The sequence below is a fragment of the Embiotoca jacksoni genome, unplaced genomic scaffold, assembly GCF_022577435.1.
Source record: "Embiotoca jacksoni isolate LCO1_2020_lvr unplaced genomic scaffold, fEmbJac1.0.p SCAF_13, whole genome shotgun sequence".
Classification (NCBI taxonomy): domain Eukaryota; kingdom Metazoa; phylum Chordata; class Actinopteri; family Embiotocidae; genus Embiotoca; species Embiotoca jacksoni.
This window is the reverse complement of record NW_027185263.1, coordinates 16,865,090-16,875,118: the sequence shown is the minus strand read 5'-3', so window position 1 is coordinate 16,875,118 and position 10,029 is coordinate 16,865,090. Positions and strand designations below refer to the sequence as shown.

The 10,029-nt window shown below is 39.1% G+C and overlaps 1 protein-coding gene across 1 annotated transcript; it reads left to right on the top strand.

Moving 5' to 3' along the window:
• The first annotated feature begins 2,493 nt into the window (after nucleotides 1–2,493).
• spns3 (SPNS lysolipid transporter 3, sphingosine-1-phosphate (putative)) lies at nucleotides 2,494–9,808 on the top strand. The gene is made up of 13 exons (XM_069146981.1): nucleotides 2,494–2,584; nucleotides 3,465–3,711; nucleotides 3,813–3,878; nucleotides 4,155–4,291; nucleotides 5,544–5,695; nucleotides 5,994–6,060; nucleotides 6,536–6,678; nucleotides 6,941–7,084; nucleotides 7,183–7,372; nucleotides 7,989–8,054; nucleotides 8,149–8,247; nucleotides 8,365–8,536; nucleotides 9,191–9,808. The coding sequence occupies exons 2-13, from the start codon at nucleotides 3,486–3,488 to the stop codon at nucleotides 9,277–9,279; spliced, it is 1,551 nt and encodes a 516-aa protein (XP_069003082.1). The 5' UTR covers nucleotides 2,494–2,584; nucleotides 3,465–3,485; the 3' UTR covers nucleotides 9,280–9,808.
• Nucleotides 9,809–10,029: the final 221 nt, after the last annotated feature.

Genomic DNA, 10,029 nt, shown 5'->3' with positions numbered 1-10,029 from the left:
TAAAATAAAATAAAATAAAATAAAATAAAATAAAATAAAATAAAAAAAAAAATAAAATAAAAACAAAAAAATAATTCAACCCAGTCAACGAAACAACTTAGGTTAGGTAGTTGCTTTATTAATCCCCGAGGGGAATTTTTTTTCGCTACAGCAGCAAACAGAAGCAATGAGATAATAATAGAAATAATAGAAAAGCAATAATAGAATAGAATAATAGAAAAACACTTCTTACTTCTAACTTCTCCTAACTAACTTCTTTAGTCCAGCATATATTAGTCCTGTAACCAAATTCTCAGCACAGTTCACTGAAATCAGTCACTTTCATAAAATACATAAATAGATATATTAACATCAAAATATAGTGCTGGACTGTTGCAGCAGGCTGTATGCAAGATTACTCAAAGACTGGATGCCAGTTTGTTATTGTCATTGAGCTATAGCTCTGAAATCAATTGCTGTCTACTGTAGGCCTACTTTTCTCACATTAGAATATGTAATAATTTTAATTTAAGTTTAAATCGTTTCCTAAATTGATTGTAATATTTCATGGCACTTCTTGTGGCTAACCACGGTAAGTCAATTCCGATGAATATAGTGATGTGCCGATGACTTTACCAGTTTCGACACTTGTGCCTTCTGTTCTCACAACTGTCGGTTATAATTAAGACTTTCTGGGATGGAAAATGTCCATGTTTTGAATGCTGAAGGCTGGACAATTGAGCATAACTACACACATTTGTCTAGTGTTGTGTGGACATTGAATTGATTGGTTCTCAGGTGTATGCATCAGATGGTTGTAAGATAAAGGTAAATAAAGTGTAATAAAGTGAAGGTATAGTAATTGCTGTCAAATCTCGTCTCCCTTGGGATGAGACTCACTCTGAAAAGCTATACATGAGAACTGAAGCCCCCTATTGAGCAGATTTAATACTGTAGTTATTGCTGAACATAATACTCGCATTAGACACTAAACAGCAGCAAGTGATGTCATTCCCAAGAGCCATGAACAAGATTAGAACATTTACTTTGGTTGTACTTGATATTACCAGCACTACTTCTCCAGCTATAACTAATAATTACAAATAATGAGACAAATCACCACACCACTAATAAAAGAAGTGTTGAAAAACAAACATAATAGATAGACAAATACAAATTTAAAAGACAATACAAAAATGAATACACATAGTGGGACATTTTACTCTTATGATGTTAATTGCTATATTCTCATTTACAGCTAAAGGTGATAAATGATCTCACAGTCTGACAAGTTTACAAAATGATCTAATTTGTGTTGACAGCGAGGGAGGAAGGGGATACATTAGAATCACTAATTATTTGCAGTGGCGACAGCACGTGCAGCTGTGGTGGTGGGTGATGAGTTTGGACCTGTCTGTCTTGCCACATACTTAATTTAATAAGGTTTAAAAAGTCTCTGAAGAAGCTACCACAGCTGACCCTGTGGCGAAGCTGAATGCTTAGAGGTCCTTTTGAAGGAATGTAGGCCGATTATAAAACCATAAAGTTCATATGACTCCACAAATTAAATACCAACATTGACCATGCTGCTGAGAGAAAATGATTTTAGATTTTACAGCAATAACCTTGGTGCTCTGGTGATGTCTGTGAACCCTTTGTGACTCCCCAGATTTGACTAAAACCAACAATATTTTCGGGGTGGAGTTGGGGGACAGTTCCTAAAACAGATGCATTTATTTCACAATGTGCTGAGAGATTCAAAATTTTGTTGTGTCATGGGTAAGCCATTGCAAAGAACATCTCTCACAGCTAAAAATGGTGACGGACATGATGACAAAGGGCATGTTCAGAAAGTTTATGAGGGTGAAAGTAAAAAATAAAAATGAAATGTAAAAAATGGCCATGCAATAAAATGTGAAGGGCAGAAAACTTATCAACATCTTTTAATTATAATTTAAACAGCTGAAAAACAACAATAAATAACTGTTTTCTTGGTTCTTTAAGGGGAAATTCAAATGTATTTGAAGAGATATTTTTCAGACTTTAAGGAAAAACGTTTTAAAAGTGCCACCTTTAAATCTGTTGTTGTGCAAAACATTTAGAATGACATACCATAATGCATCAAAGGCCTCTCACTGATTACAGTCATAACACATTCAGCTATAGCCTAACAACTGACTCCTACATGCATTATCTCAGCTCTTTTGTCCTTATGTTGCATGTGTACATAAAGCTGCTAAAAGTTAAAAATAACTCAGGCCAATGGTACGAAATATTAATATTATTGCTTTATTTTCTGATACAGTAATAGATAAAGAATGAAAAAAACAAGAGAAAGACAAGAGGAAGAGGAACAAGATGTGTGGCTTGTTTGCAGCATTGCATCATGGTGAAAGATCTGTGTGAGAGCATATGACCAAACCCAGAATGGGCTGGTCCTTTCACTAACTTAATATATCTGGAGTCATTTTAGAATTGAGGTCCTTGTGAGCTTCTTCAAGCCTCATAGACACACTGAGAGCCACGCCGTTCTCTGACAGCTGCAAATCTGCAAACATGGAATGAACTGAGAAGATTCAATAAAAGAGGAACCACCAGCAAGTGAGTGAGTCTATTTTAATTCATATTTTGCAGTAAAAGCTGAAGAGTTCTACCCGTGTGATATGAGTTCATCATCAACTATATCTGTAAAGGACCCAAAGCTTTAACAGCACAACTGTGCAACACGATGCTGTTTAGAGAAAAGATTTCATGCACAATAGTCTCACTGTTGTTATTGCACGGACTTTCTAACCTGAGGAGAAAGCATGTGAGCTTTTCTGTGAGCACAATGTTGCAGCCAATGTGCACAAAATAAAGACACAACATTATGTCTCTTTTATGTATTATGTTCTTATCATGTTACTTTATGTATGTATCTATAGTAAACCCACTGACGTGTCTATTTTATTTATATATAATGAGCTCTAAACTGTTTTCCATAATAACCCGAGTAAATCTGGTTCAATCATGTTTTTGCGGTGTTGTAAGAACTGTGAAATAGCAGAGAAAAAGTTTACTAAACATCTTTCTTCTCCTTTTCTTATTTAGAAATAGTTGCAGCAATTTCCTCCAACACAATTATGTAATTGCCTTTTGTGTCACAGACTATTTCTAAAGTGTTTCCACTAACCGTGTTAACTGATTAAACTCAAACTAGATGACTTACCTACAGTACAGGACTTCAAAAGCAACAATGTGTGGCACCAATCAATTATCAAGTCACTTATTGTTCAGCACTGATGGAATCAGACTTTACCTTAAAGATGAAAGGAGAAGCTGTCTACTTGTGAAATGTATTCGTCAGACTTCATGCATTTTAAATCTATTCCAGTCACTGAGCTTTATTTAGTTGTCAAAGAGAGACTTGTTTGTGCACATGCTGTACATGTCATACATTTACACCGGTCACACATTTACACCGGTCATACATTCTCCACTTCTAGGTGCAGGAAGAGCTGCTCACCATGGAGCCAAAGGGATCAGTGACATCACCACAGGACAGGCCGGTACGTCGATGGAGCGTGTGCTCCAGCTCGGGTCTACATTACGGCTCTTTTGTAAACAGCCTTTCATCACTCACACCAAATGCAGTGGACAAACCAGCCATATCACCCAGACGCGGCTATATAGCGATAGCTGTGCTTTGCTACATCAACTTGCTCAACTACATGGAGCGGTACACAATAGCAGGTTATTGAGCTCTTGTATACACATGACAACACTGCATATGAACATTTATTTACTGCCTTATGTGGCGGGGCTTACAATGCCTTGTATTTATTGTCATGCAGGTGTCCTTTCCGACATTCAGAAATACTTCAGCATCAGTGATAGTACATCTGGACTTCTGCAAACAGGTATGACGATGCATCTGCACGGCAGAAACACTCACCATCTACCATGTTCGAAACCCTCAAAAACCCACTTATTTCTGTCCTCATTTGACCCTATATTAAGTAAATGTAAGTAAATTGCAGAGCACTGACACACACGACCTCTTTTCCTTCTAAATTAATCAGATATCAGTGTGTTGATAGTTATGCTTTGATTGATTCTTGCAGGGGCTGTTTTGAAAAAGTGAACTTGGCACATTACTCAGATGGACTTATGTTGTTTTGTCAATGCATTTACAGTTTTCATCTGCAGTTTCTTACTTCTGGCCCCTCTCTTTGGATACCTCGGGGACCGCTACAACAGGAAATACATCATGATTGGTGGTTTGAGTGTGTGGCTTATTACAGCAGCCAGCAGCTCTTTTGTCACTGCATCAGTAAGTGAGAAGTACAGTGGTGTGAAAAAATGTTTGCCCCCTTCCTGATTTCCAATTTTTTTGCATGTTTGTCACGCTTAAATGTTTCAGATCATCAAACAAATTTAAATATTAGTCAAAGATAACACAAGTAAACACAAAATGCAGTTTTTAAATGAAGGTTTTTATTTTTAAGGGAAAAAAGAAATCCAAACCCACATGGCCCTGTGTGAAAAAGTGTTTGCCCCCTAAACCTAATAACTGGTTGGGCCACCCTTAGCAGCAACAACTGCAATCAAGCGTTTGCGATAACTTGCAATGAGTCTTTTACAGCTGTGGAGGAATTTTGGCCGACTCATCTTTGCAGAGTTGTTGTAATTCAGCCACATTGGAGGGTTTTCCAGCACCAACCGCCTTTTTAAGGTCATGCCACAGCATCTCAATAGGATTCAGGTCAGGACTTTGACTAGGCCACTCCAAAGTTTTCATTTTGTTTTTCTTCAGCCATTCAGAGGTGGTGTGTTTTGGATCATTATCCTGCTGCAGAACCCAAGTTGGCTTCAGCTTGAGGTCACGAACAGATGGCCGGACATTCTCCTTCAGGATTTTTTGGTAGACGGTAGAATTCATGGTTCCAAGAACAAGAACAAGAATGAAAAAACTTTGCAGTTGCATCAAGTGGTCTGGAAATATGATCTGATCTTTATCTTTGAGTCACAAGTATAGACACACCCAAATAATAATAAGAAAAAGTTCTTTATCAAACTCTACCATAAAACATGTTTGGGTGAACAGTCCTCTTGAGGTCATTCCACAACACCTCCATTGAATTAAATTCTGGGCTCTAACTGGACTTAACTTGATGTTTGAAGTCATATTGTCGTAGATTTACTTCAGTGTTTAGCGTCATTGTCCAGCTGCATCAACCAACTACTACGGAGCTTCAGCTAGTGGGCAGACAGCCACCCTGACATCCTGTAGGATAGCGGATGGTGAGATGACCAGGCCTCGAGGCAACACAGTTTACTCCACTGACCTTTTCCTCCCACTGTAGATGCTTCAGAAAATACTAAATGAGTCAACAACATAAATGTTAAGTGTTTTTGCTCATGTGTTTAGTGTGCAACGCTATGCAATATGAATCTGCGGTGTTGATTGCTGTAGCTCTTCTTGACTGCAGGGATGTTACATCTCAAGCTGTGACAGGATGATTGTTGTGTTTCGGACTGAACCATGTTGAACTGCTGCTATGCCGTTGTCTTCATCCGTTTAGCACTTCTGGCTTCTCGCTCTGCTGCGAGCGCTGGTCGGTGTTGGAGAAGCCAGCTACTCCACCATTGCTCCCACCATCATAGCTGACCTCTTCACCGGGGGTCAGCGCAGCGTCATGATCTGCATCTTCTACGTCTTCATCCCCGTCGGAAGGTTAGGAACAAACTTAGTCTATGTCCACGGTTTTGTTTTTTCTCATTGCTTGTTTCAACACAGAAATCAAAATAATTTACTCTGCACCTGGAAGCAAGAATTGTTCCATTGTGGCTCGTGAATATTGAATTCACTGCTGGTGGGAAACTCTATCATCTTAGATTTGATCTTTTGTGGCTTTGACCTCAAATTAACTGTCTCAGATGTGGAAATTGCTTTTCCATGCAGCAATAACAGAGGCATGGTCCTAAATTCAAGTCTTTTTTGTCATCATGGTCACAGTGTCATATGCTTTCAGTGGTCTTGGATACATAACAGGGGCAGGGTCTGCTGCTGTCACAGGGGACTGGCGCTGGGCTCTCAGGGTGAGAACATCTTTAGGTAACACTTTAGTTGAAGGAGTGTTCATAAGATCTACATGAAATTTATCACAGAAATATAGTATGAATGTTTATGGCAGTTATTATTAAGTGTCATTCAGTCAAATATGTCATTTTCAATGCAAAGCTGACACTGTTTGAGATGTTGTTATGACAAACTGACATTAACCAAGACAACATAACCTGTTGTAAACATGTAACCCTAACTTCATGACATTATTAGAAGTACCTAAGTACCGGGGTTAGTATTAAGTTGTGATAACAAAGACATTCCAAGTAATATCCACTTTGCATTAAAAGTGTATTTAAATGACATGAATGACAGCAGTCATTGATATGCATCAAGACACCTTCACATTAATGGTAGTTGTTATTTGGTGTCCTGACAGTCTTATTCACCTTTTTGAAATAAAGTTTAATGAAGAGTGATTGATACCTTATTGTATTTCCGTGCTGTCAGATCACTCCAATCTTGGGTGCAGTGGGACTCATCTTGATGGTCTTCCTTTGTCCTAACCCACCGAGAGGTGCAGCAGAGACCCATGGAGACGGAGTTATAGGGCAGACCTCTTACCTGGAGGACATCAAGTATCTTTTGAAAAAGTAGGATGTGGAGACTGACACTGGATCAATACTATAGCATATATATGAGTGTAAACAATCCAATAACAATATATCAGTAAAACAAAAAATCATATCACATAACAAAAGCAACCATTTTTGAGCATCTCTTAAATTTGATTGTTAAAGACTTGGATATCCTGTGATAAGTTCTGTTTCTACTACTTTCCATTAGTCCTGACAGAGATGTGATTTTTGTTTAACATTTTCTAATCTCTTGTTTGTTTGTGTACTCCGACCCTAGTAAAAGTTACGTGTGGTCATCACTGGGAGTCACAGCTCTGGCCTTCCTCACCGGAGCTCTGGCCTTCTGGCTGCCTACCTTCCTGACCAGAGCTCAAAGACTCCAAACACTGTGCACCGAAGAGCACTGCAACTCCAAACACAGGTGCAGCATGACCTTTCCTTCATGATCTTTCCTCACTCTTTAAAATCCCAATAGAGTTTTTACCATTGACTGTATGTCTGCCTCTGTGTGCTGTACAGTTACATCTTCGGTGCTGTGACGGTGGTGACGGGCATCCTGGGAGCGAGCCTCGGCACTGGTTTATCCAGACGGTTTAGAGAAAAGTTTCCAAACACGGACCCGGTCATCTGTGCCGTGGGCATGATGGGCTCGGTTCCCTGCCTTTTTATCACCGTCTTTGTAGCATCAGTGAGCATCCCAGCCACTTATGTAAGACACAAACTTCTGTCTTTTCTGGTGTCCTCAAGCTGAAATAAGAGTTCTAGAGGTGGTGATGTTGGTTTGTCAGTCAGTCCACCATTGTGGTCCAAACTGAAATTTGTCAATGACTATTGGATGGATAGATACAGTATTGAAGGTCCCCATGAATCCTACTGAGAAGGAGATCCCCTGACTCAACAATTTTGACATTTTGACATCTTAAAGAATGCTGGGTAATTTGCTATGAAATTTTGTATACACACTCCTGTCCCAAAAATGTATATCATTGTTGATGCTTTAACAGTTGGTCTGGCACCATCATCAGATCAAAGAAGATTTAAAGGGAAGGTTGTTTTTTTTTTTTTTTAGAGGGATTTCCATTGAATCCAATGAGCATTATTTTAAATTCTAGTTAAGATGTCAAGGTTGGTCAAGGTCAAAGTCCAGATGAGCAAATGTGGACACCATGATCAATCAGCTCCTGACATGTCACTTAGTATGAGCATTACATTAAAAATCATAATACATATTGAAGGGATAATCCAAATGTCCATTAAGTATAATGAATAATTTATCAAATGTTCCTTAAAGTTCCTTACTGGGTGTCTGAAATGTTTTATTCCAGGTATTTATTTTCTTCGGTGAATTACTGCTCTCTCTCAACTGGGCTGTCTTGGCTGACATACTGCTGGTAAGTTTTAATTGTACTTTAGGGAATAAAAATATGGATCAGTCTGCTAAAACTTGAAGCTAATATGTTGTTTTGTGTGTACATTTTTCTTTAGAATGTTGTCATACCAACCCGAAGGGCCACAGCTGAGGCTCTGCAGATTACAGTGGGTCATCTCCTGGGTGATGCTGGGAGTCCTTACCTCTTAGGATTGGTGAGAAATAGTCTTCCTCCCTTTTAACTGTACTGTTCAGCACCTCTGTGAGCTTAATGAAACTACTTTTCTCCTTGTCATTGAGCACTAATGCTGTTTTCACACCTGCACCGGCAGATCTCTGATGTGATACGCAGATCTAAACCTGAAACCTACGAATGGAGCTTCCGCAGTCTGAAGTACAGCCTCCTGATCTGCCCATTCATGGGAATAGTGGGTGGGCTGTTTTTCCTCATGACTGCCTTCTACATTACTGAAGACAGCAAAGCAGTTCAGCGACTGCTAGACGGTAATGTAACACCAAACACACAAACAGCAAAACTAAATGGTGATACACTAAAACCCAGCTCAGGCACAACAATTCTGCAAACTTTACAACATACTTTCTTTTGAGCTGCATGAGGGTTTCTTCATTTTGTATCTCTGCACAGGATATGTTTTTGTGAATGACACACTGGTACGTAGAAATTGTCCCCATTTGTTTGTTAATCTCAGTGTCACTCACATGCTGGAGTTTCCAGCTTTCTCTGAACAACAGTCTTTTATTCAACTCACTCAGACCTGCAACAAGATAGCACTCCTCCTTATCCAGTTAAGAACAAATTCCACTTCTCTGCACACATACCCCAACAAAGCACTGGCAGTCTGGTTTTCTGGCAACTCAGAGGCCGAGATGAGCCAAAGCTGATAAACACAACATTGTCTTTCTCTTTGAATCTGAACTGACCTGGTTCTTTCCATTTTGTGGGACTGTTAATGAGGCAGCTGCACCAACAGGAATACTTGCATGGTTTACCTTAATAGATAAGAGCTGGTTCTGGCACATGGACCTCTCTCATCCTACACCTTCTCTGTGTGTGTGTGTGTGTGTGTGTGTGTGTGTGTGTGTGTGTGTGCGTGTGTGCGTGTGTGTGTGTGTGTGTGTGTGTGTGTGTTTTACCAGCAGGTCCTCCACCTCAGCAGGATGCTGCACCGGAGCCCTCCCTGGAGCTGAGCAACAAGAGAAATGAGCTGGAGTCAGACAAAACTTGAACAAAAGAAACCAGCAGTTAATTATTATATATTTGAAGTGTAGAAAACAACATGTAAGAAATGTGAAGAAATGTCTCTTTTTTTTTTGTCCCTTTACACCCACATACTGATTATAAATGCATAGAAAACGTGTTAATTCCCCACACTATACCATCACCAGCTTTTTAAAAAAGTGTTTCCTCATTTGTTGCACAGTTGCACTCCGGTCAATTCAGTTTCACACACCCCCACATCACAAATTTGCTCAAAAGGTGTTTTTTTTTTTTTAAGTCTGTTCAACACACAACACCATCAGTTAAAATAAGAAACACTCACCTATCTTTTTACAGTAGTTAAAATAGAAAATAAAAATCTGCCTTTTCTCTTTATATTTTCACATTGGCAGTGGGCTGTTAACACTCACAGTATTACCTCCCATGCAGTTCTTTGCAGTATACTTGAAAAGTAAATGCAATTTATATTTTTTTCCTGAATGTAAATATTGTTTTTCACATTTCAATAAATGTACAAACAAAAATGTTTCCAAGCATTCCATCGTCCGTCCGTCTGTCTAAATTGTGAACACTCTCCCAAGGCCAAGGCATGAATAAATGGGTCATGGTGAACAGAACAACTGAGAAGTAAAAGGGAAAGAAGAAGAAATGCTACACAAATTGTGACTTGTGAGCCTGTATCCAGCAGACAACTGCAATCTACTCCATCAACAGTCACTCTGCTTGTACATTTCCTCCCTACAAGTCGGCTAGGCAA